This window comes from Callospermophilus lateralis, chromosome 11 (assembly GCF_048772815.1).
Source record: "Callospermophilus lateralis isolate mCalLat2 chromosome 11, mCalLat2.hap1, whole genome shotgun sequence".
Classification (NCBI taxonomy): domain Eukaryota; kingdom Metazoa; phylum Chordata; class Mammalia; order Rodentia; family Sciuridae; genus Callospermophilus; species Callospermophilus lateralis.
In genome coordinates this window covers 63579764-63607426 of record NC_135315.1, presented here as the reverse complement: position 1 = coordinate 63607426, position 27663 = coordinate 63579764, and the positions used below count along the sequence as shown (strand labels likewise).

The 27663-nt window shown below is 39.1% G+C and overlaps 1 protein-coding gene across 14 annotated transcripts in view; it reads right to left on the bottom strand.

The window, feature by feature from the left end:
• Positions 1–21675, bottom strand: part of Dhrs7b (dehydrogenase/reductase 7B) — a 56721-nt gene extending 35046 nt beyond the window's left edge. For 7 of the 14 annotated variants that reach the window (XR_013092732.1, XM_076871605.1, XM_076871606.1 and 4 more), the window contains exons 1-2: positions 21614–21666; positions 16731–16884 (exon numbers count right to left, since the gene is read on the bottom strand). Coding sequence is in view for 8 of the 14 variants with exons in the window: in XM_076871595.1 (XP_076727710.1) it covers positions 16731–16741 (11 nt within the window). In the remaining 6 variants the exon portion in view is untranslated. Of the gene's footprint in view, positions 1–16730; positions 16889–21077; positions 21097–21129; positions 21593–21613 lie in introns of those variants that run through there. The other 7 variants (XM_076871600.1, XM_076871597.1, XM_076871602.1 and 4 more) reach the window with 7 other exon arrangements.
• Between the last annotated feature and the right edge of the window lie 5988 nt (positions 21676–27663).

Sequence of the window (27663 nt, the reverse complement as noted above, 5' to 3'; positions counted from 1 at the left end):
CATGAGCATATCCCTGGTGGTCTCTCTGCAAGTAGGAGCAGTGTTAAGATCTTGGAACTGCAGTGTGGCTGAGCCTGAGGTATCTGAAGCCTAGATCAGTGGGATAGTGACTGAGTCTGCGAGGGCTGATCTGGGCCTGGTGATACTGTGAGATGGGCTGAGAAACTTTTGAATGCTGAGAGAGACAGTTCGACTAACCATTGAGATTTATTTTATTTTTCTATTCACTAACATCTCTACCATATTTGGAACAGGGTTTTGTTTTTTATTCTAACTTGTTACATGACAACAGAATGCATTACAATTCATATTACACATATAGAGCACAATTTTTCATATCTCTGGTTGTAGACAAAGTAGAATCACACCATTTGTATACTTTGGGTAATGATGTCCATCTCATTCCCCATGCTTCCTCCCTTTCCCTCCCTCCCCTTTGCTCTATCTAGAGTTTGTCTCATCATCCCATGCTCCCCTCCCCAACTCCATTATAAATCAGCCTCCTTATATCAGAGAAAACGTTCGACTTTTGTTTTTTTGGGAATTGGCTAACTTCAGTTAGTATTATCTTCTCCAGCTCCATCCATTTACCTGAAAATGCCATGATTTTATTCTCTTTTCATGCTGAATAGTATTCCACTGTGTGTATATATGCCACATTTTCTTTATCCATTCATTAACTGAAAGGCATCTAGGTTGGTTCCACAGTTTAGCCATTGTGAATTGTGCTGCTATATTGATGTGGTTGTGTCCCTGTAGCATGCTGCCCTTTGGTTATAGACCAAGGAATGGAATAGCTCGGTTAAATGGTGGTTCCATTCCCAGTTTTCCAAGGATTTTCCATACTGCTTTCCGTATTGGCTGCACCAATTTGCATTCTCACCAGCAGTGTATGAGTGTACTTTTCCTCCACATCTTCACCAACATTTATTGTTGTTTGTATTCTCTTTTTAAAAAATTTTTTTTGTAGTTGCAGATGGACAGCATACCTTTATTTTGTTTATTTTTATGTGGTGCTGAGGATCGAACCTAATGCCTCACACATGCTAATAGCTGCCATTCTGACTGGAGTAAGATGAAATCTTAGTTTGATTTTCATTTCTCTGATTGCTAGAGATGATGAACATTTTTTCATATATTTGATTGATTGATTATATATCACCTTCTGAGATATTCAGTTCCTTGGCCCTTTTATTGATTGGGTTGTTTTTGGTTTTGGGTTTTGGTTTGGTTTGGTTTGGTTGGTATTAAGAGTTCTTTATGTGCATGTGGTAAAAATTTGCTCCCAAAATGTAGGCTCTCTATTCACCTCACTGATTGATTCTTTTGCTGAGAAGAAACTTTTTAGTTTGAATCCATGCCATTTATCAATTCTTGATTTTAACTCTTGGGCTATAGGAGTCTTATAAAGGATGTTGGGGCCTAATCTGACATGATGAAAATTTAGGTCTACTTTTTCTCCTAATAGGCTCAGTGTCTCTGGTTTAATTCCTAGATCCTTGACATACTTTGAGTTGCGTTTTGTGCATGGAGATAGGGGTTTAATTTCATTTTGTTGCATATGGATTTTCAGTTTTCCCAGCACCATCTGTTTTTTATGCATTAGTATCTGGAGAACAATGATATATGAATGGTGTTTTGCATTTTTGTTGTATTCTTATAGCTTTAATTTTTTCTCTTTGTTTATATTCTTCCTCTCACCTATATTCTTTTTTTTTTTAAAGAGAGAATTTTTTTTTAATATTTATCTTTCAGATTTCGGTGGACACAACATCTTTACTTTTTAATTTATGTGGGGCTTAGGATCGAACCCCACCCCACGCATGCCAGGTGAGTGTGTTACCACTTGAGCCACATCCCCAGCCCTCACCTAAATTCTTGGACTTTCTTTCCACCTTTTCTCCAACCAACAGCCAATCTTTGTCAGTTCCTTTTCCATTGTTCCTGTGAATTTTTGCTTCTAGCTTCTCTCTTCCTCCCTAGTGAACATCAACTATACTACTTCTGTTCTCTTGTTCACCATTTGAAATTGTTTTAGCAAATTTTCTGTTTATACTGTGGATTGTTATTGAATTCATCATTTTGGTTTAATGCAAGAAAGCAGTAGACACCTTAGTAGGAGTTATTAGGTTTAAGGCTATATATTGTGTACACTGGGCTGCTGATATTGGTCTTACTATTAAAGGCAAAGTGCTGGAAACCTTCAGGAACACTATAGGTCTGCAGGGTAGAATTTGTGTTGCTTTAGATCCATACTGTTAGAAGGGAAAAACACAGAAACAACATGAAACACCAAGGGAACAAAGCACCCCAAACAAACCAAGATGGTTCAACAACAGAATCCACTGATAACACAGCTGAAAAAATGTCTAAGAATTGTACTTAATTAAATTGATCTGTGAAGTAAAAAGAGAGTATAAGGAGTAAAATTTTAAAAAAATACAGGAAGTGAAAGATCATTTCAATAAAGAGAGATTGTGGAAAAACACAAGTAGAAATCCTCAAAATGCAAATAAATTCAATAGAAAGCAACACCAACAGACTAGACCACTTGGAATACAGAACCTCAGGCAATGAAGACAAAATATATAATCTTGAAAATAGAGTTGATCATGCAGAGAAGATGGTAAGAAACCATGAACACAACATCCAAGAATTATGGGATAACATAAAAAGACCAAATTTAAGAGTTATCAGAATAGATAAAGGAACAGAGATAGAAATCAAAGGAATGCACAATCTTTTCAATGATATAATATCAGAAAATTCCCCAAACCTAAAGAAAGGAATGGAAAATCAAATACAAGAGGCTTATTTGACCCCAAATGTACAAAAATACAGCAGACCCACACCAAGACACATTATAACAAGAATGACTAACACAGAGAATAAAGAAAAAAATCTTAAAGTCCATGAAAGAAAAAAATCAAATTACATACAGGGGGAAACCAATTCAGATCTCAACTAATTTCTCAGCCCAAACTCTCAAAGCTAAGGGGTCCTGGAATAATATATTTCAAGCTCTGAAAGAAAATGGATGCCAACCAAAAATTTTATATCCATCAAAATAAAGTTTCAGACTTGAAGATGAAATTAAAACATTCCATGATAAACAAAAATTAAAAGAATTCACAACTAGAAAGCCTTCATTACAGAGCATTCTCAACAAAATATTCCATGAGGATGAATGGGGAAAAAAGTATAAACCAGCAAAGGGAGGAACTACTCTAACTGAATATTCAAACAAAGGAGAAACTAAGTTAAATTAAAAAACAGAAATAAATCAAAATGACAGAGAATACAAATCACATCTCAATAATAACCTTGAATGTTAATGGCCTAAACTCATCAATCAAAAGACACAGACCAGCAGATTGGATTAAAAAGCAAGACCCAACAATATGCTGTCTTCAAGAGACTCATCTCATGGGCAAAGACATCACAGGCTGAAGGTGGATTATATAAACAAGTAAAGGTTTCCATTCTCATTTCAAATAAAGTAGAATTCAAACCAAAGTTAATCAGAAGAGACAAAGACATTTCATGCGTCTTAAGGGAAATATATATCATCAAGACATAACTGTAAATATTTATGCCCCAAACAATGGAGCATCTATGTACATCAAACAAACCCTTCTTAATTTTAAGAATTAAATAGACCACAACACAATAATATTGGGTGATTTTAACACACCTCTCTCACTATTGGGCAGATCTTCCAAACAAAAACTAAATTAAGAAACTATAGAACTAAATAATACAATCAATAATTTAGATTTAACAGATATATAGAGAGAATATTTCATCCATCAGTGAGCAAACACACTCTCTTCTCAGCAGCACATGGCTCCTTCTCTAAAACAGACCATATCTTATGCCACAAAGCAACTCTTAGTAAATACAAAAAAAAAAAAAAAAAGATAATACCTTGCATTCTATCAGATCACAATGGAATGAGATTAGAAATCAACAATAAAATATAAAATACAAGCTACTCCAACAAATGGAGACTAAATAATACACTACTGAATGATGAACGGATAGTAGAAGAAATCAAAAAATTCTTAGAGATAAATGAGAATGCTGATACAACATATCAAAATTTCTGGGACACTATGAAGGCATGGTAATATTAAGAGGAAAGTTTATTGCATTGAGCGCATTCATTAAAAGAATATGAAATCAACAAATAAATGATCTAACACTATATCTCAAACCCTAGAAAAAGAACAAATCAACACCAAAAGCAGTAGAAAGATAGGAAGTAATTAAAATCAGAGCTGAAATCAATCGAACTGAAACAAAAGAAACAACTGAAAAAAATTGACAAAACAAAAAGTTGATTCTTTGAAAAAGTTAAAAAAAAAAAAGATAAAAGCCTAGTCATGCAATAAAGAGAAAAAGAGAGAAAACTCAAATTACTAAATATGAGATGAAAAAGGAAACATCACAGAAACACAGAAGATAATTAGAAAACTATTTTGAAAATTTATACTCCAATAAAATAGAAAATATTGAAGACATTGACAAATTTCCAAACACATATGACCTATCCAAACTGAATGAGGAGATCATAATACATGGTTTATACAAATCAATTTCAAGTAATGAACTAGAAAATGCCATCAAAAGCCAACCAACCAAGAAAAGCCCAGGACCAGATGGATTCTCAGCCGAGTTCTACAAGACTTTCAAAGAAGAATTAACACCAATACTCCTCAAAGTATTCCATGAAATAGAAAAGTAGGAACCCTTCCAAACTCATTCTATGAGGCTATTATCACTCTGATACCAAAACTAGACAAAGACATATCATAGAAAGAAAACTTCAGACCAATATCCCTGATGAACATAGTGCAAAAATTCTAAATAAAATTCTTGCAGATCACATACAAAAACATATTTAAAAAGATAGTGCACCACAATCAAGTGGGGTTCATCCCAGGGATACAGGGTTGGTTCAACATAGAAAAATCAATAAATGTAATTCATCATATTAATAGACTTAAAAACAAGAATCATATGATTATCTCAATAGATGCAGAAAAAGCATTTGACAAAATACAGCATCCCTTCATGTTCAAAACACCAGAAAAACTAGGAATAGTAGGAACATACCTCAACATCATAAAACCAACACACCTCAACATCATAAAACCAACTACTAAACCCAAGGCCAGCATCATTCTAAATGGAGAAAAACTGAAGGCATTTCCTCTAAAAACTGAAAGAAGACAAGGATGTACTCTTTCACCACTTCTATTCAACATCATTCTTCCAACTCTAGCCAGAGCAATAAGATAGAAGAAAGAAAATAAAGGGATACAAATAGGTAAAGAAGAACTCAAACTATCACTATTTGCTAATGACATGATTCTATACCTAGAAGATCCAAAAATCTCCACCAGAAAACTTCTAGAACTAATAAATGAATTCAGCAAAGTAGCAGGATATAAAATCAAACACATTCCTATACATCAGTGATGAAGCCAATGAAAGAGAAATTAGGGAAACTACCCCATTCACAATAGTCTCAAAAAATATATATACAGCTGGGAATCTATTTAACAAAAGAGGTAAAAGACCTCTACAATGAAAACTACAGAACACTAAAGAAAGAAATTAAAGGAAACCTCAGAAGATGGAAAGATCTCCCATGCTCCTGGATAGGCAGAATTAATATTGTCAAAATGGCCATACAACCAAAAACATTAAACATTAAACATTAATCTGCATTAAATGCAGATTTAATGCAATTCATATTAAAATCCCAATGACATTCTTCATAGAAATAGAAAAAACAAACATGAAACTTATTTGGAAAAATAAGAGACCCAAAATAGCCAAAGCAATCCTTAGCAAGAAAAGTGAAACAGAACGCATCACAATACCAAAACTTAAAACTATACTACAGAGCTACACAGTAACAAAAATGTCATGATACTGGCATCAAAATAGACATGTAAACCAATGGCACAGAATAGAAGACACAGAGGCAAACCCACACAGATACAATTATCTCATACTAGACAAAGGTGACAAAAACATTCACTGGAGAAAAAATAGCCTAATAGTGCTGGCAAAACTGAAAATCCATATATAGCAAAATGAAATTAAATCCCTATCTCTCACCTTGCACAAAAATTAACTCAAAGTGAATCAAAGACTTAGGCATTAAATCAGAGACCCTGTACCTAATAGAAGAAAAAGTAGGCCCAAATCATCTCCATGTCAGCCTAGGATCTGACTTCCTTAACAAGACTCCTAAAGTGCATGAAGTAAAATCAGGATCAATAGGATGGATTCAAATTAAAAAGCTTCTTCTCAGCAAAGGAAACAATAATATGAGGAGACAGCCTACAGATTCGGAGAAAATCTTTACCACGTGCACCTCTGATAAAGCATTAATCTCCAGGATATATAAAGAACTCAAAAAACTTAACACCAAAAAAATTAAAAAATCCAATCAACAAAGAGCTAAGGAACTGAACACTTTTCAGAAGAAGAAATACAACTGATCAACAAACATATGAAAAAGTGTTCAACATCTCTAACAATTACAAAAGTGCAAGTCAAAACTACACTAAGATTTCATCTCATGCCAATCAGAATGGCAATCATCAAGAATACAGGCAACAACAAATATTGGTGAGGATGTGGGGAAAAAGGTACACTCATACATTGCTGGTGGGACTGCAAATTGGTACAACCACTATGGAAAGCAGTATGGAAATTCCTCAGAAAACTTGGAATGGAACCACCATTTGACCCAGCTATCCCATTCCTCAGCTTATACCCAAAGGACTTAAAATCAGTATACTACAGTGATGAAGCACCATCAATATTCATAGCAGCTCAATTCATAATAGCTAATTTATGAAACCAACCTAGGTGTCCTTTAATGGATGAATGGATAAAGAAAATGTGGTATATATATTCAATGGAATATCACTCAGCTTTAAAGAAAAATGAAATTATGGCATTTGCTGGTAAAAGGATGGAGTTGGAAAATATGATGCTAAGCAAAATAAGCCAATTCCAAAACAACAAAAGGCTAAATGTTTTCTCTAATATGCAGATGCTAATTCACAATAACAGGGAGCACTAGGGAAAAAACAGATTTACCTTAGATTAAGTAGAGGGATGTGAAAGGAGGGGAGGGGAGGGGATGTGGTGACAGGAAGCATAGTTGAGTGAACCAGACATTTGTATGTATATATATATGACTGTATGACCAATGTGATTGATTCTACAACTTGTAAACTCAGAAAAGTAAGAAATTATATCCTGTCTATGTATGATCTATCAAAGTGCATAAATGCATTCTACTGTCATGTATAACTAAAACAAATTTAAAAATTTAAAAATTTTTTTAAATGGTAATAGTGTCAGCTATAGTGGTACACACCTATAATCCCAGAGACTCGGGAGGCTGAGACAGAAGGATATCAAGTTTGAGGCCGGCCTGAGCAACTTAGCAAGGCCCACAGCAACTTACTGAAACTCTGTCTCAGAAATAAAAAATAAAAAAGAGCTGGGGATATGACTCAGTAGTAAAGTACCCCTGGATTAAATCCCCAGTATCCCTCCCCACAAAAGGCAATATTACCTAACAAAGACAAGTCTCAAATGGGTATAAGTAAGTGGGAATTAGAAATGACATTATTAACATGGATGACATTAATGACAAGACAGGCCCTGGACAGGTTAATAACCAGGCATAGAATTTTGGTTGAAAATCAGTCAAACCTAAGTAAAATTACTGGTAATATTTCTATTTAAAAAAAAAAAAAGTCAATGTACAAGAAATTGTGGACTAGAATTAACCATTTGAGGGCATCCTAACCACTGAGAGAAATAAAGTTCAGTGGTTCATTTTCAGAATATAATATTTAGCCTTAATTAGATCCAGTTGTTGCCATTTTAATTTCAGCTCTTCCCTTCACCTGCCCTAATTTTTAAATTAGCTAATTGTGCAGACTGTCACCTGGAGCTCCTCCTTTCAGGGCAAAGAGCAGAGCTGCATCAGAGATAAAAAGGGGCAGATGATCTGCACTACCAGCCCAGGTGTGCTGGCTAGCCAGGTTGGACAACAAGCCCTCTGTCAGGAGTCAAGTTTCCCTTGCCCACACACTTTCAAGCAGTGTTTGACTTCCTGCAGCACCCAGTTATTTCTAACACCACAAACAACTATATGGTACTCACAAACCATTTATTTCTAGGATAAACCCTGTATGGTACAACATTTTAGACATTCCTTCAGTCTAACATTTTACTGCACTGTAAGTCTCAGTAAATTTTTAAAAATTTGATTTTCCCTGTTGCCAAAAGGGAAAGAAATCTTATATCCTCATGTGCCCCACCCCGTTTTTCCAGTTTTTTGTTTGTTTATTTGTTTGTTTGAGACAGGGTTTCACTAAATTACTCAAGCTGGCTGCCACCTCCAGAGTTGCTGGGATTACATGGTGTAAGCCCCCATGGCCCAGTGAAACCTAGTATTTTAAATCCATCCTTCATTCCTTTTAAATATTTGCAAACCTTTGAAAGCTAAATAAGCTAGCTCTGGCCAGCAGTAAAACCCAGGGCTATTTTTCTGAATGACTGGAACCTCACCTTTTCAAATGTAAACATCAAAGAAGATAATCACCCTGGCAATTTAGTCTGGATGCCTTAACTACCTATCATAGAAACACAAGAAGTTTTCTTTTTCTTTCATATAAAGGCATTTAAATAGCATAGATGACTAACTCAATCAATTAGCAGGTGAATTTAGGATGAATTATGAAAGCACATATAGCAAATGGTGCTCTAAAGTGTTCTTACAAGAGGATAAATCTCATTAATCTTGAGACTATGTACATAATGGGCTATATCTGCTTGGCTACCGATGGTGGGATTTCATTTGTCTTTGTAAATCCAGTCTGTCTAAGTGCTTAACCAATAACAGAACTATTTTCTGTCTTTTCCACATTTGTGAAGAACATTTTCTGGGTTGACAGGAGACTTGCACTTTAATTTTTACCTCACATACAGGGAATATTCTACACCTTGTCTTGGCTCACCTCACTGTTGCTTTCATACTTGCCTCAAAATGACACCACACACAAACTTTGACTTGGTGGTAGTAGAAAGGAAAACAAGTCAGGGACATGAATATATAAGCAAGGCTTCAAACAGGGCTTCTCCTTGAGAAAGGAGACATCACAATAATAGGGAATTCCAAGCAGGCTGCCAGGACAAAGGAGAAAGCTAGTTTATTGATGCAAAAGAGTGGGAGGGTGGGCTGGATTCAGGAAGGTTACAGGCTTAGTGCACTTTCACAGGTGTTTTTCTCTTCCTGGGCCAGCACTTTAACCTTCAAGGAGGGAGAGTTTGCAGGTCATCCCGAGGTCAAATGCTACATTCTCATACTGCTGACACATCCTCTATAAACATCTCTGCCTTGTGATGAGGAAGAGTTACTGTAACTGCTTAGAGAACACATAGGTGGGAAGTGGAAGAGCCCCAGGAATTTGCTGTTTTGGTGACTCCTCAACACTTCAACACTTTTATCCTTTAGGTTGTTTGTCCTTGGAGAGTCATGGAAGGGTAATCTAGTTTTATTGATGCACCTGGCTTTCTGAGGCAGATAAAACAGAGTGAGTCAGTGATGAAACCAGAGTTTTAGATGAAACCAGATTCTCTGATTTACCAATATTTTTCTGGGTTCTTGTCTCACAAATTTGAAGAATGAAATCCACAGACAATAAGAGAAGGCAAGAAGGAATAGATTAGGATTTATTTAAGTGAGAAGAGGCAGAACAAGGTGAGAGAGGAACTTGTAGCAAGTTTTTTCACTTAAATGAACTAGTGTAAGGGCTTACATAGCTTCCAGGTAGGGGCACTGATCAAAATTCATGCTAAACAGGTACTGGAAAAGTATTAAGTCTATTGGCTTGGTCCCTGATCCTCTGATTGCTGCATCCTTTAGCCTTAGAGTTTGAACTTTCGTGTAAGGTCCATTCTGGTCTACCCACACTTCCATTTTCCCTCCACTCCAGGACAAAGGAGTTAGTTAAACTCATGGAGCTTTACATTGGAAAAATACTTAATTGAGGTACATTACCCTGACTACCTGAACAATGACTATTCTTATTCAGTGAGGAGGATGGGAACCGCACATAAGTTTTTCTTTGATTTAGTTTTCTGGGTATGGGAATTGAACTCAGGGACATGGCTTTGAACTCATGATCCTCTGTCTCAGCCTCCCAAACTGCTTGGATTACAAGCATGTGACACATTGGCTACACATGTTCTTAATATTTAACAAGCCACAAATTAAGGTGGGCCAGCAGGGAAAAGCACACGCCATGCTTTTAATAACTAACAAGCTGAGTTAAGGTGCCGCAATCTCTGGCTGGGCACAAATCACGAGCAACCACACAGCTTGTAGATTCAAACAGCAATTCTTTATTCCCGATCTCACACCGGCCGTCTACAAACACGTTCTGGGGAAATCCACGTTCTCTGCCCAAATCCACCTCCTGGGCTTCTGTCTCCCAAATATATTGTCTGACCCTAAGAACTCAAGAGGAACTCAGGCAGCAGGATACGCCCTATTCTAAACGGGGAACACCCTAATCTCCTATTATGCTAAACCGGGGACACCCTAAACACCTATCGGGACACCCTAAACACAATCGGGGACACCCTAAACACGGATCCGCCCTGGTCCTTGAGCAAGGTCACTTTTCAGGAGTCCTTCCATTAGACAGCATGGGAGTATGCTGGCAAGGAAATTGTCATACCTACTTGGCTGATGGCTCCCAGCATTAAGGCCCAGAGGTGCATTTGCCCTTTGACCCTATAGTGGTCCCTATCTCCTCTTCTTTGTGAGAAAAAGTCTGGTGGTTCATTTTCAAAATACAAAATGTAGCTTCACATGCAGTACTACTGGGGATGGGGGGAGGGGACCAGCCAAAGGGGAAATAGAACAGAGTGATTACCAGCAGTCAACACCTTAGTGTGATAAATTCACAGCCCCTTCACAGGCAGGAGTTGATAGGGCAGCTTAACCAACAGAGATAAACTGCAGTACATGCCAAGATGCACCTACTCCAAAAAAGCCTTCCTGCCACACAAGAACAAAGGGAGGTGGAGACAACTAAAGGTACATGTCTTTAAATAACTCACTAGGGGATTGTAAAACCTAGGCAACATTCAGGAAGACTGTGCACCCCCACCCCCACCCCCGCACTCAGCCATTGAGGAACCACTGAGGAGCCTTTTACCCTAGGGGATAAAATGCTGATTACAACAGCTCTGAGAGCACCTGCTCACTCAGACAGCCCATCTCGCAAGACCATCATTAAAAGCCTTGCTCCTACAATACCTCATGTCTCCACACTCATTTTTGGGGTTTGGGCAGGTAAGCACGTTTCTCATACCCTTCAAGAATATTTCCTTATTCTTAAGGGGTGCCACTTTTCAAGAGGGTCCCTGACTGATTAAAAGAAAAATACTCCTCCCTGACAAAGAGCTTTTTGAGACTATGAGCCCATTCCTGTATCAAAGACTTAGGAATTAGAACACAAACTATGCAACTCCCGAGAAGAAAACATAAGATCAATACTCCAACATACAGGCATGGGCAACAACTTTCTCAACAGAACCCCAAAAGCTCAGGAAAGAATGCTAAGAGTTAATGAATGGGAAGGCATCAAATTAAAAAGCTTCAGCACAGCAAAGGAAGCAATTAGGAATATGAAGAGAGAATTTACAGAATGGGAGAAAAATCTTCTGACAGGATTAATACCCAGAATATATAAAGAACTCAAAAAACTTAACACTAAAAAATCCAATTAATAAATGGATTAAACACATCTCAAAAGAAGAAATACAGAGGCTGGAGTTCTGGCTCAGTGGAAGAGCATTTGCCTAGCATGTGTGAGGCACTGGGTTTGATCCTCAGCACCACGTATAAATTAATGAATAAAATAAAGGTCCATCAATATCTAAAGAAATATTTTTTTAAAAAAAGAAGAAATACAAATGGCCAACAAATATATGAAAAAGTATTCAACATCATTAGCAATTAGGGAAATGCAAATCAAAACTACACTGAAAGTTCATCTCATACCAGTCAGAATGGCAGTCATCAAAAATACAAATAGTAACAAAATGATGGAGAGGATGTGGAGAAAAAGGAACACTTTTACACTGTGGCTAGGATTGTAAATTAGTACAACCACTATGGAAATCAGTATGGAGGTTCCTTCAAAGACAAGGCATAGAACCACTATGTGACCCACTCTACCACTCCTTGGTACTTACCATAAATATTTAAAGTCAGCATGCTATAGCAATACATGCATACCCATGTTGATAGCAGCACAATTCACAATAGCCAAACTATGGAACCCACCTAGGTGTCCATCAATAAATAAATGGATATTTTTTAAAAATGTAGTATACATACACAATGGAGTTATGGTCAGCTAAAAAGAAGAATGAAATTATGTTATTTGCAGGAAAATGGATGGAACTTGAGAATATTATGTTAAGCAAAATAAGACAAACTCGGGCTGGGGATGTGGCTCAAGCGGTAGCGCGCTCGCCTGGCATGTGTGCGGCCTGGGTTCGATCCTCAGCACCACATGCAAACAAAGATGTTGTGTCCGCCAAAAAACTAAAAAATAAATATTAAAATTCAAAAAAAAAAAAAAAAGACAAACTCAAAGTCAAGGGTCATATGTTTTCTCTTACATATGGAAGCTAAAGAGGAAAAAGGAAAGATCGTGCTTGGGGGAGTGGGGAGTTCTCACAGAAATGAGTTGAGTAGCAGAAAGAGATCAGGGGGAAGGAAGAAGGGAGAGAAAAGGGAAATACTGGGAAATGATATTGGCCAAATTATTTTGTTATATTGTGTCATATACAAATATGCAACAATGAATCCCACCATTATATACCACTATAATGGACCAAGAAAATAAATACAGGCAGAAAAAAAGAGCCCATTCCAATTGTTTGCCTTTGTGATACTCCCACATAGATTACTTCAAAGGCATCTTATTCAAAACTAAACTGATTTTCTACTAGGGTTTCCTACAGCAGATGCACAAGCTAGAAAAGAATCTGCCCAAACAGCTTTCCCTTCTTACCCAGTGTCAACCTATCAGCAAGTCTCACTCATCACACCTACATAGTCCTCAAATCTGACTTCTGCATCCAACTAAAGAGCCAGAGTTATTTTTCATAAACACAGACCTGATAATACTACTCCCCTGGCTAAACTAGTCAATGGCTTCCCCCATGTCCCTGGCATGGCTTACAAGACTTGCATGATCTGACCCCTGCCTACCTCTGCAACCTCATCTCCTTAATTGTCTCCTTCCCTCTCTGTCCTCCATCTCCAACTATGAGTGTAAGCTCCATGACAGCAGAGACCATACCTATTTGCTCACCACTGTATCCTGGCACCAGACAAATAAATATATATTGAGGAATCATGGTGTTAAAACAACTGTAGTATCTTAAGTGGAAGCAAGTGAATCATTAACTAAACTATACACAGTGGAAGGGAAAAGTCTTATACATGTTTGTATCCTAGGTAGCTAACACAGAGCTTGGACCATAATGGAGCTTTAAAAAAATGTAAAATCAATTTACAAATTAGAGACAAATATGATGAAATATCAGCACATCACATCTATTTAGCTTTGCACTGCAGATTTTCACATGCTGATTAAGTCTCACATTTGGGTATTTATCCCTATTTCCATCACGATCACTTCTGTGGGGAGGAGACTAGAGTCTAAACACATTCTTGAAGTAGAAGACTGGGCTCCAAGACAGAGCTAAAAAAAATATGGTTGTGGAAACGAGTACATGTTCTGAAAAGCAAATAAACCAAGACTGGGAAGGGGGAGGCGGGTATTGCTCTTATGATAAAGATCTTTATCTCACTTGGCATCTGATCTTGCAACATTCTCCACCCTTTGGCCACACAGATCTTCCAATAACCACAACATATAAGATCCTCTGACTTTCAAGGCTTCCCACATGACCTTCCCTCACTGTCACAGCTCTTTGCCCAATTTAACTCGTAACTCAACCCTTGTATTCTCAACTAAATATTATTTAGACATCTATTAGAAAGAGTCCTCGGGGCTGGGGGTGTGGCTCAAGTGGTAGCGCGCTCGCCTGGCATGCTTGCGGCCCAGGTTCGATTCTCAGCACCACGTACAAACAAAGATGTTGTGTCCGCCGATAACTAAAAAATAAATATATAAAAAAAAAAAAAAAAAGAAAGAGTCCTCACACCTGTCTCTCCCAACTCCCTCCCCGATGTTAGCTATGTATTCTCATGGCACCCTCTACTGTCCTCCACAGAAGGTACAACAGTAATGAATTTAGTTTTAATGACACGTTTACTATCTCTTGTTAGATTTATTAAAAATCTTAAAAACAAGGGCTGTATCTGTTTTGGTCAACACTATATTCCAAACACCTAGCACACTGCCGGCACACAGCAGGTAAAAAGTATCTGTTAAATAAGGAACGGAGGTTAGGAGTGTATTTCAATGGTAGAGCAGTTGCCTAGCATGCATGAGGCCCTGGTTCATCAAAAATCAAAAAGAAAAAAGGGGATGAATGCAATACGTTGATAATCACCAGGTTTTACAGTGACATGGAATTGGCTCTGCCCTTACTATCTCTGTATCTGTGTAAAAGATTCTTATAAGCTCTCAGCCCACTTTCTTCATCTATAAATATAGTAGTTCCTATTTTACAAAGTTATTATAGGATTGAATAATACATAAAGTATTTAGCATGGTGCCTGGTCATAGTAAATGTTTAATAAATATTACCTATTACAGGTTGTGTATCCCTAATGCAAAAATATGAAATGCTCCAAAATCCAAACCTTTTTGGTACCAACACAAGGAGAAAATTCCACCTCTGACCTCATGTGATAGGTCACAATAAAAATAGAATATGACCTACTGCAGCAGTCATGTGCATGCCAGGCTTGCTCCAGAACTGGTGGTTCAGGCTCCTTTTACTGAGCAGTATACCTGAATCCTATTCTGTTTTATTCAGTTTGAAAGCAAGTCGGAAGACAGCAATTTGTGATGGGTAAATGCTTTCCTTTAAATGTTAAGGTCATTTGTTTTGTACTGGTTGTTATTGAGTCAGTTTAAATATATTCTGGTTAAATGCCAGAGAATTTTAAAAATTTTTTAAGTTTTTAAATTTTAAAGTTTAAACTACCTGTCAAATAAGGACTGCCTGCCTACTTAGTACAACCCACTCGTGTTATACTAGTTTCTCCTACACAACACAGCCACTGACTCTTAGGGAGCCTAAACATCACAATAACAATTATTTAGTCATTTATCTGCTAAGGAAAATATTAAACTTTTACACACTTTAAATAAGTGTCATTATCTTTATTTGGTAGAGGAACTAAAACCCAAGATAGACCAGTAAGTAGAGGGAAGCACTATTTCAATACAGAGCCAGAACCGTTATGTGCTAACCTGCTAAGTTCCCATTACACTGTATTTGAATAGGGAGATTTTTTTGGAGATTCATTATTTGTTCCCAAATTATTTAAGTTCAAGGATGATTGTTCCAAAGACTTAATTGTGAGATCATGAGGTATTTTTACACACATTCAGACCTTTTAGCACTAGAAGATGAAGTTCCTAGGTCTCTGTGATCCATAGCCTCTAAGATCAACTTATCTTCAAAGGACAAATTTACTCCCACGTAGCAAATAAACATTCTATGATTATTTGTTTAAAGAACGTACATAACATGATGGAACCAAGTGTGTGATAATGGGGACAGCATTAATTTGAGGATCTGAAATTTGGGGTTTGAGTTTCAGCTCTGCTGTTTATTACCACTGTGATCTTGGTTAAGTTACTTGAATTCTCTGATTTATAAAACTATATTTTTGCTCGTCTATAAAACAGGAGGATTGCCAAGTGCAGTAGCACACACCTGTAATCCCAGCAGCTCACGAGGCAGAGACAGGAAGATAGTGAGTTCAAAGCCAGCCTTGGCAAAAAGTGAGGTGCTAAGCAACTCAGTGAAACCCTGTCTCTAAATAAAATACAAAAAAAGAGCTGGGTCGCCTAGCATGTGTGAGGCCCTGGGTTCGACCCTCAGCACCACATAAAAATATAAATAAAATAAAGGTATTGTGCCCAACTACAACTAAAAAATAAATATTAAAAAAACAGGGGGGCTGGGGATGTGGCTCAAGTGACAGCACACTCGCCTAGCATGTGTGAGGCACTGGGTTCAATTCTCAGCACAACATAAAAATTAAAAAAAATAAAGATATTGTGTGCACCTAAAACTGAAAAATATTTTTTTAAAAAATAGGGCTGGGGATGTGGCTCAGTGGTCAAATGCCCCCTGAGTTCAATCCCCAGTACCAAAAAAAAAAAAAGGAGGGCTGAACTAGGTAATCTATAGAGATTTATTAAACTCCAGTTCCATTGGTGTAGACCTCTGTGTCCTATGGAGGAATTTGAAAGCTAATATTGGTTTCTTGGAACAGTTTCCATGGGTGTGACAATTGCTTTAATTACCCAAAACCTTTCAAGTTACTTTAATTATCCAAAATCTTTCAAAATCTTTATTTTCTTTTTCCATGCCAACTAAAATTGGGAGTATTGTCATTACTGGATTGAGCAATAAACAAATGCTAAAATTAAAAAAAAAAAAAAACTTACCTTCCAGCCATGAAGGTACACGTGAAATATAAATGAAGCTGGGCGCAGCAACACACATCTGTAATCCCTGCAACTGCAGAGGCTGAGGCAGGAGGATCACAAGTTCAAGGCCAATCTCAACATCTTAGCAAGACCTAAGCAATTAAATGAGACCCTGTCTCAAAAAATAAATAAATAAAATAAGCTGGGAGCACATTTCAATGGTAAAGTGTCCTAAGTTCAAACATCAGTACCTCCCCCAAAAAAACATAAATGAATTTTGTTTTAGACTTGGATCTCATCCCCAAGACATTTCATTATGTATTTGCAAATATCCAAAAATTTTTTGAAAATCAAAACCCAAAACACTTCCGGTCCCAGCACTTCTGATAATGGACACTCAATCTGTATTACTATTAAATAGTTTAAAAGGGGCATAAATGTTAGAAAAGGCACAATCCACACTCTTTACTAGGACACAAATGTAACTCCCTTTATGCAAACCCATGGTTGCAAATTTGAATAAAACAAATTATACATATATAAATTGTATATTTTTATATATAGTGTGTATATATAATAATATATATTAAAAACAGTAGAGGAAATTGTTTTATTCAACCATAAAATTCAAAGATGGAGCAAGGTATGATCACTTTGATTAGGGTTTCAGCTTAATTTCTCTTGAGATCATCTTAACAGTCTTCCATGTACTGGCTCTTCAGGCTGTCTTCTTTTCTGAAACAGGATGACTTCTAATAGTGTCTAGGCCATCTGTTATCACTGAACTGAAGTCCTAAACTTCACCCTGAATGGACAAGCCATTTGCCTATCCTAGAATCACTCTGTCCAAGTTGTTGCCATGAACTGATTGACCAGAACCAAAATTATATTCCTTCAGTGAGAATCTGTTAAGCCAAAAACTTCCTTTCCCCAAATTCCTCACGACTATGACTTTGACATACAACTTCAAACATACATTTTAAATAGTCATTGACCACATTTCCGTCAATGATGTGCCATATATATGATGATAGTCCCATAAGATTATATAACTCTTAGTGATGTCAAAGTTGTCCTCGTTTACGTAAGAACACTCTCTGATGTTTGTATAATAGTGAAATCACTTCACAATGCATTTTTCCAAATATATCCTATTGTTAAGTTACACATGACTGTATACTGTATTACCTTAAAAAAAAAAAAAAAAATCCCAAGGGCCTGGAGGTATAACTCAGCAGTGGAGTGATTGTCTAGCATGGGCAAAGCCTTGAATTCCATCACTGGGGGGGGGAGGGGGGCATGCACGGCCACCACATCTGAAACAGATCTACTTATAAAGCCAAGAATCTTTCTGGATATTAAGTGCTGCGTACTAATTTATCTGGCTTTCACATTTTCATGTGCAGTGTCAGGTTTCATGTACAATGTCAAAAATTATTACTTCAGGCAGCAGGGTTCAAAACCTGGGCTTCACAATCTACAGGACCTCAGTCCAGCTACATCGTCCTCACAGGACATTCAGACAAGGCAACTGACTTTGCCTTTAAGATAACTGCCTGGTAGGAAGTTCCACATCTCAATAAGAAAATGTCCCTCCCTCTGGTGTTTTCAGCATCCCAGCATCAACCTCCCACCCCTTAATCCCACTTCCTAGTACACACTATGTTCTCCAAAACCTACCTCTAACTTTGTTTTTGTCCCCTCAGCTTTTCTTACTTTTAACCCGTCTGTTCTTCAAATTCTTCATCCATAAAAATGGAACTAAACCAGTACTTCCTTCTTGTATAAATAACACAATGGAAGCCATAAACTAAAACACAGTAACTACTGTTTAAATGTTCCTAAAGATCCCTAGTCAGCCTACAACTGAGAAAAAAAAATCAAAGAATCTTTTCAATGACATAATTTTTTTCAGAGTCCATGTTTTTTTAGAATAAAAGAAACTTCAACTTACTCCATTTAGAGTAATGAAGTAAAATGTAAGATCCCAAAGAAGCACCAAATGTTGCAAAGGGAGAAGAAAAATTAACAAATTAGGTAGCTCATTGTTTCTTAAGAAATATTATTTCAGCAAAACATACTTGATGTATAATTTTTTTTTTAAATGGTACTGGGGATCAAACCCAGGACCTCACACATGCTAGGCAAGTGTTCTACTACTGAACCATATCCCCAGGTCTCTTATTTTTTACTTTTGAAACAAGGTTCGATAAATTGCCCAGGCTGGCCTCAAAATTGCAATCCCCCCACCTCAGCCTCCCAGTAGATGGGATTACAGGTGTGTGCAATATACCCAGCATATATCCATTTTTTCTTTTAGGTGTTGATGGACCTTTACATTTATTTATTTATATGTGGTGCTGAGAATCGAACCCAGTGCCTCACACATGCTAGGCAAATGCTCTACCACTAAGCTACAGCCCAAGCCAGCATATATCCATTTTTATAATGCAAGCCCCATAAAGCAAGCCTCCACAGCACTACATGGCCTTCAGCTCACTGTTAATTCAGAAGCCTCACCACGTTATTCTTTCTTTCTCTCATACATTAATGTTGCCCAAACAGACCTCCTGGGCTCAGACAATCCTGCCTAAGCCTCCTGAGAAGGTGGGACTACAGACTCCCACCAGTGTGCCTGGCATTTAGGGGTAGTGCATGCTAGGGATGGAACCCTGGGCCTCCAGCATACTAGGCACCTTCTCTACACAGAGCTAAACCTTATTATTTTTCTTTTTTGGTACCAAAACTAGGAATATTTTCAACTGAGTTACAATCTCAGCCCTTTTCATTTTCTATTTTGAGACAGGGTCTCACCAAGTTGCCCGGGCTGGTGCTGAACTTGAGCCTTGTATGACTAAGCCTCCCAAGGAGTTGGAACTATACCACACTTGACCAGACCTTAATTTTTTAATGTAATCTCTTTAACAAAGACCTATTCAAAGGCAACTTTTGTACCTGAATAAGCACATATTTTTGCAAAAAGGTGTTTGTCTAAAAACCTGCCTCCCTCACTAAATTACAATTTAGTTTCCATAACTCTCCTATAAACACACAGTGATACCACCCACTTATGTGTTGAGGAGGAAGAAAATTATCTTTTTAGCCAGTCCAGTGTATGCTCAAAAAGGTTAGTCCCCCTCCCTGTGAAGAATCCAGCCTAATTCCATTTTAAGATTAGGAGCCATATTGTCACAAAGTCATGAAAAGTTAATTTCTGTTTTACTATAAATTACTGCGATTTCTAAACTTGTTTGGAATTCCTGCCTGAGCCTTGAACTCACCCATGCCTGGCTTTCCCTGACCAGATAACAACCCTCTCTAAAACCTTAGTGGCGCCTCATAAATTCTGATGTTGGGATCTGAATTTACTTCCTACCTTGAACTATCATGCCATGTAGATCATTAACCCACTATCTGCCTTTGTATTATGCTTGTCAAAATCTGTAAGTTCTCAAGACACCCCCCTTTGCAACTTTTTGTGCTATAAAATCATGTTCCTGGAAAGCTGGGGACTGATCTCTAAATCGGGTTTTCAGGAGAGACAGTCTTGGCCAGCTCCAGGGTACACAAATACAAGTTTGCTTTAATTTGATTTAAAATTGGAGTCGGTGCTCTTTTCTTTTCGTCAGGGTTCAAGACCTGCCCTGTGAAAAAGTAGATATTTCTCGCTAATTCAAACTCCATTACTAAGCTAAGGATCTCCCTTTCCATCTGCCACTTACCTAGAAACTGATACTCGCCACCCCCCCCCCCAATATATGTACAGGTTGGAAGACATAAAAACACTTCCTGGCAATTCCACTAAGCGAAGCAAGTATATGTTCATTAAGCACATGCATCACTGAAACCTAAGTTAACTTCAAGATCAACCAAACAGTGCTGCACGCATGCAGTCCCAGCTACTGGGGAAACTGAGGCAGAAAAATCGCTTAAGCTTGAGCTCAGGAGTTGGAGGTCAGCCTAGGCAACGAAGCGAGACCCTGACTCAAAAGAGAGAAAGAGAGAGAAAGGGGCGGGGGAGAGAGGGAGAAGGGGAAAAGGATATCTTCTCAATCTCAAATAACTATACCAAAGGCTTGGGAACTGAGGAGAGAATGAATTCTACGGGCACCATTGTTGTGTACCTACTGTGTGCCAGCCACTAAGCTAAGGACCTTACAAGAGCAATAATATTTACACTTCACCATAGCCTTAACAGTGGGGGTATTATTCCCCCGAGTTACAACTGGAAAAAAAAAAAAAAAAAAACAGGCGCTAAGAGTTCAAGACCTCTGTCCACCGTTGCACAATCAGCACCAACTGGAGTAATAAGATATTTAAGACAGTCAGTCCCATAAATGTTCAAGAGCCAATATTCTCCCCTACCTTCTCCTTTGCTAGTTCTAACTCTCCGTCCCTAGGCTAAAGTACCACCAACCTCCGGTGCCCCTGCCCCGCGTCACACCACCTGCACACGCTGCTGTTGCAGGAGCTCCGACCGGTTGGTGTGGGAATTTGGTGACAGACCCTAGCCCAGCCGACTCCGGTTGCCTTTTACACACACCGCCTTCGCGGAGGGGTGGGCGGGACCTTCTCCTCACTACTTCCGCTCCCGGCTAACGAAAACCAACGCCAGACCTCGGCTACCGGGCAGGGGGCCCCCCCGGCCCACGAGACCACGCCAGACACAGGACTTCAGTGTCCCAACTGAGCTTTCCTTCAAAGTTGGCCCCGCGGGGTTACGGAATCCATGTGGGACCGGCGCGCCCGCTCAGGGCCCGCAACCTTCGCTCGGCCACCACGCCGCTTCCCACCCCTCCCAAGGGAAAGTGTTCACTCGAGTCCGGACACACAGAGCACCTCAGCCCAGGACAAACCCCTATCACTTTTATCACAAAGGCTTCTTCCTGCCCCTACCCTACCAGGTTGCCGGAGAGCCCACAGTCTATTTCACGCTCCCGCCTCGGAAGTGACGTAAACTCAGAGGTCCGGAGCTGCTGACCAATCCTAGTGTTTGGGGTGCGCATGCGCCTACGGACACGTGAGCCGCCCAAGTGTAGAAAATCCGAGGAGGAGTCTCCTGCTTGAGCACCTTCCCTTTATCTTCCGGAGGCGGAAATGATAAGTCTATCGTTTGGGTTCCGAGGGCTTTGGGGGAAAGAAAAAAGTTGGGGGAATTTATGCCACAGTTATGGAGATTATTGTAAAGCTGTAGTGATGAGAACAGAGTGATATTGACTTAAAAAAAAAAAAAAAAGGCCAATGAAAAAGAAGAGAGAAGCCAGAGACAGACCACCCAGGCAGTCACAGCACCACCAACTAGGAAAGTTCTTTTCAATAAATAGTGCCCTAAGTTAACTGAATGTCCACTGGGAGAAAGATGAACCTTGACTCCTACCCCCTGCAAAAGAATCAATCCTAGACAGTAACTAGCAGAATATTGCAACTAGGAAAAACGAAAAACCTCCTCACCAGAATCTAAAACCACCAATTCTAAACCTATTTATCCATGACAAATTGCTGGTAGTTAAATTTGAGACGTTGCAAGACACCATTAAAAAGGCAAGCAATAGAACAGATATTTGTAATGCATTTACCTGAAAACGACTTATTTAGAATCTGTAATTCTCGCAAAAAGAAAAAAAAAAAAAAAAAAGACCTGATTGGCAGAAGAGGAAGGCTGGAAAGAGTATGTTGGAGAGAAAAACTGAGGGGAATTTTCGTTGTTCAAAATTTGAAAGATGGCCAAAGTTATGTAAGTTGAAGACCTCCCTCTCTGTTTTCCCATCACCCAGTTTCCCCTCTCCCGCTGGCAACAGTATGTGACTGCAGAGCTCCTGTCTTCATAATTAAGCAATTGTGTATATATTTAGTATTCCCCCCATCTTGTTATACAAACAGAAGCATACTATAACTCCTCTGTTTATTGCCTTTATTCGCTTTAGCCAATATATCATGGAAAAACAGATATCTACAAGAATTGGAAATGGGTAAATTTTATTTTTAACTACACATTATCCACATTTTCAAAAATATGTTCAGTATGTTTTTCTCTGACATACTGAACGTCTGATATTCACTGACGTTTATAGATGCCTGTTTTCCAGTTCACATAGTTCATATATCCAAGTAACAAAGCCAGCATGATTCTTCCTGCAAAACTGGGCCAGCCTCTAAGAGTTAATTTCCCACATCTAGGGTCTTCTTAACCAACCCGCACTTTACTTCTGCTTGGAGTTTGATGTAGAAGCAAGACAATAAATTCTGATGATTTTTGTAGCCAATTTGGATTGGATCTGTAAAATGCCAAGTTGAGAACTTTAACTTCCTAGGCAGGGTATTATAGAATAGAACCAGTAGCACAGTATCTCAACCTTCTGTGAAAACAAGAAGAGGGAGTAGACACACATTTCCCCATTTCTCTCACTAAATACAACTATGAACCTTGGATATCATATATAAAACAAGCATAAGAAGACTGAAAGGTGGGGGAAAGGTAGACCAGCTAGGAACCTCAGGAACTAAAATACAAACAACATGATAGTAGTTTCTTCATATATCACAGACTGGGTACTAGAGGAGCAGACAAACTGGAATTGCCAACAGGCACAGATAAAGCCTCAAGAAAAACTGCTCTCCTAACCCAAAAAGGTAAACTCAGAGAAAGTCATGCCAAGACACTTCATAATAAAACTGATAAAAGACAAACATCTTGTAAGAAGGCAAGAGAGAAATTATGCAGTACTTCTAACAACAACAACAACAAAAAAAAAATTGTGCCAGGCACGGTGGCATACACCAGCAGCTTGGGCAGCTGAGGCAGGAGGATTGCGAGTTCAAACCCATCCTCAGCAATGGCAAGGCACTAAGCAACTCAGTGAGACCCCCATCTCTAAATAAAATACAAAAAAAAAGGAGGGGGGGCTGGGGATGTGGCTCAGTGGTCGAGTGGCCTTGAGTTCAATCTCAGTACCCCCTGAAAGGAAAGTGACCACAACACTCGAAGCAACCAAAAGATCTTTATTGCAGCAGTGCAACAAAGAGAAAAGAAAGAAGGAAAGAGAGAGAGGGAGAGAGAGAGAGAGAGAGAGAGAGAGAGAGAGAGAGAGAGAAAAGAGGAGAGATGAAGAGGGAGAGAGCAAGAGCAAGAGAGAGACAGAAAACACACAGGAAAGACAGAGCAAGAGAGAGAGCAAGAGAGAGAGGAGCCCAGCAGGAGGGAGTTTTTATAGCCCAAATCTAATGAGGTCTCTGGGTTTGCAAGCTGCCTTGTTGGCACAAGGGGGGTTAAGAGTTCGGCCTTGAGCAGGGGGTTGAGTGTTCAGCCTTGAGTGGGGGCTTGGGCGGTTGGGCTTGAAGCAAATAGATGATAAAGAACTAGACAGAGAGGGCTGGGGATGTGGCTCAAGCGGTAGCGCTCTCGCCTGGCATGCGTGCGGCCAGGTTCGATCCTCAGCACCACATACAAACAAAGATGTTGTGTCTGCCGAAAACTAAAAAAAATAAATAAATAAAATTCTCTTTCTCTCTCTCTCTCTTAAAAAAAAAAGAACCAGACAGAGGGTTTGAGAGGCCAGGTCATCCTGCAGCTAACTTTGGCATGCCCTGCAGACAGCTTACTCAGCCTGTCCTGCACCTAACACCCCCTCCTTAAAAAAAAAAAAAAAAAACTGGAAAGGAAGCACAAGGAGGGAGATCATAAAGCTAGAAATTAGCAACATTTAAAACAGGAAAATGGGGCTGGAGGTGTAGCTCAGTGGTAATGGAACAAACTGAATTTGCCCACTACCCGCCTCTGAAATAGGGAATGGCTTCCTCATGCTGAGAGTGGAGACTGGAGAGGCTGTGACTACCTCCCAACTGTGTCTTCAATGGATTCCTCCACTGCTAACATTCTCTCTTTTTGGTATACTGAATTCTAAAGAAAGCCTTCTTCATACCTTTTCTTCTCTCAGTTAAAAAGAATCGTGTTTATCTAAAAGGAAATGCAGATGCTGGCCTCAGAAGTCCTCGCTCCTTTTGATCTCAGGAGGTTCCTGGGACTCCTTACAGTCAAACCTGTGAGACACTTTTCAGGGCCAAGGATATAAAACTCCAGTGTCCTGTCCTAACATATTCCTACCCCTCTTAAAAGCTTTCGTCATCCCTGAGCTTTTAGACATGGAACTTTTGAAACAATGAAGCTTCTTTCATCTTCCTTCAAAACTGACTTTTGAATAAAACCTCTTTTCCTACCACTACTATTCCAAATATTTACCAACAGTGAGCATTACAGCCTAGCTCCTAGGATCTATGTTACCCAGTAAGCAAAGAGTGCTTGCCAAGTGTGTGCAAAGCCCTGAGTTCCATCCTCAGCACTGCAAATATAAATAAGGGGGGAGGGAAGGAAGGAAGAGAGGGAGGGAGGGAGGGAGGGAGGAAAACTAAGCATACAATCCAACCCAGAAATTGTATTTATCCCAAAGAAATGAAAACTTATGAACAGACCAAAATCTAGAAACAATTATTCATAGAAGCTTTATGTGTATTAGACAAAAACTAGAACCTACCAAAACATACTGTAGGATTAAACAAACGGTGTAATGTTAGGGGACAGACAGATGAGGATGGTGGGAACATGAGATTTAAGAGAATAATTCTATAAAATGGGCCCACTGTGCTGAACCCTACATGTTCTCTTTTCCGAGAAACAATTTACCTACAGCCCAGCCTGGTCTGCTAAGTCACATTCCTCAGCCAACTACCTGTTAACTCAGGAGAAATTTGCAGGCCCAAAATGATGTTGATAAGAGGAATCCAAGTTACCCTGAAGGAGGAGACTTTTGTGACCAGATCTCGAAACTCTAGGAGATAAGGATAGTTCCTTGAACCATAAAAATCTATAAGAATGTATGGTTAAGAATCCAGTTAGAGGGGCCAAGGTTGTGGCTTAGTGGTAGGGTGCTTGCCTAGCATGCTTGAGACATTGGGTTCGATCCCTGGCACCACATTAAAAAAAAAATAAAGGTATTGTATTGTGTCCATCTACAACTAAAAAAAAAAAATGTTCAAAAAAAAAAAAAAAAGAATCCAATTAGAACTGGGAATGTGGGGGCTCTGGAGGCTGAGGCAGGAGGATCTTGAGTTCAAAGCCAGCCTCAGCAAAAGCGAGGCCCTAAGCAACTGAGTGAGACCCTGCCTCTATCGCAGGAATTGGGGTTTGAAGGGGGCTCTTCACACTGCCTGAGTTTCTCGGAAGTCCCCAGCCCTGTAACAATACTCATGGAATGCTACTCAGCATCCAGAAGGAAATAACTATTTATACATACAATGATTTGGATGAATGTCAAGGGCATTATACTGAGTGAGGAAAAAATCAATCTCAAAAGGTTGCATACCTATAATTCAGTTCCCCCCGCCCACCCCCAAGAGTTGAGGACAGAATTCAGGGCTTTGCGTGTGCTAGACAAGCGCTCTATCACTGAGCTAAATCCTCAAACCCCTCTATAATTCCATTTGTACGGTGGAGTTTTTTACGGAGGGGTTAGTTTTTTGGTTTGGTTTTGTTTGGTTTGGTTTTGTTTTTCTACTGGGCATTGAACTCCAAGGTTACTCTACCACTGAGCAGTCCTTTTTATTTAATATGTTTGAGAAAGTGTACCTGTTGCTTAAGTCACCCAGGCCTGCCTCAACTTCCTGAGTTGCTGGGATTATAGGCCTGTGCCATCGTCATGCCTTGGCAATATAGCATTCTTGAAATTTTATTTAGTGGTTGCCAGGGGTGAGGGATGAGGGCAGAGGAGAATGAGTGCCACCACAAAGGGGCAGCAGGAAGAAGATCTTTTGTGCACAAGTGAACATAAAACATCTACCAAAAAAAAAAAAAAAAAACTGTTGTGATGATAGAATAATTCTGAATCTTGATCTCATTTGTAGTTGTGTGATCCAACCCATGTAACATGGGATTAAGCAAGCTCACTCTCTTTCACCCTCCCCTCCTCTCTCTGTCAAATTCCTGAGTTTCATGGGTTGATTTTGCAATACGGGGGCTGAACCAGGGACTAGCAAGTGCTCTGGGCCACACACCCAGCCCAAATTCCTGGTTTTGATATTGCACTCTAATCGTGGGGGTAACTGGGTGAAGATTATACCTTTGCGCTATCCACATTTTGCAGCTACCTATGAACCTATAATCCATTCAAAGTTATATATATATATATATATATATATATATATATATATATATATGATTTCTTACCACCTCCAGACTTCAGCCTTTCATCCCTTAAGATGAAGATGATAAAGTGATCGTGAGGCCAGAAGGAATAACACTTGTAAAGTGCCCCATGAGTTAGCATTCAATAAATTGTACCTGTTGCTTTTCTTTCTTTCTTTTTTAAAATTTTAGTTGTAAATGGACACAATGCCTTTCCTTCTTTCTTTCTTTCTTTCTATGTGGTGCTGAGGATCGATGAACCCAGTGCCTCACACAGGCTAGGCAAGTGCTCTGCCACTGAGCCACAGCCCCAGGCCCCCTGTTCTTGTTCTTAGTGTTGGATTTGTTGCAAGAATGCTGGGATGCATAGCCATATTTTTCCTCAGATGAGGGCAGCTAAAGAAAAATATTTCAGTGGTGCCTACCTTTGTTTAGTATAGCTCTACTCTGCCCTGCCTGCCAGGAATTTTAAAATAAAATCTGTTGTCGTTGTTTCTGACCTATCTTTTTTGTATGATGTCACTTGGATCTGGGGAGTGGTATAAAGGACCCTCCACACTACCTCCACCTAAAGTCTTTTACTGGGATGCCCCATGTGGTTGAACTTCAAGGAAAAGACTGCCACCTTCCTAAAGTCCTTGGAATTGAATCCAGAGTCTGTAGTGTCTGTGTTTCACAGAGCATCTCCTCCTCTGGGAGATGTCCTGGTGAGCCTAACCATTATCCATAAACTGCTGTTAACCAGGGACTGAGCTCAGGGACCCTGCCTGGATCCCA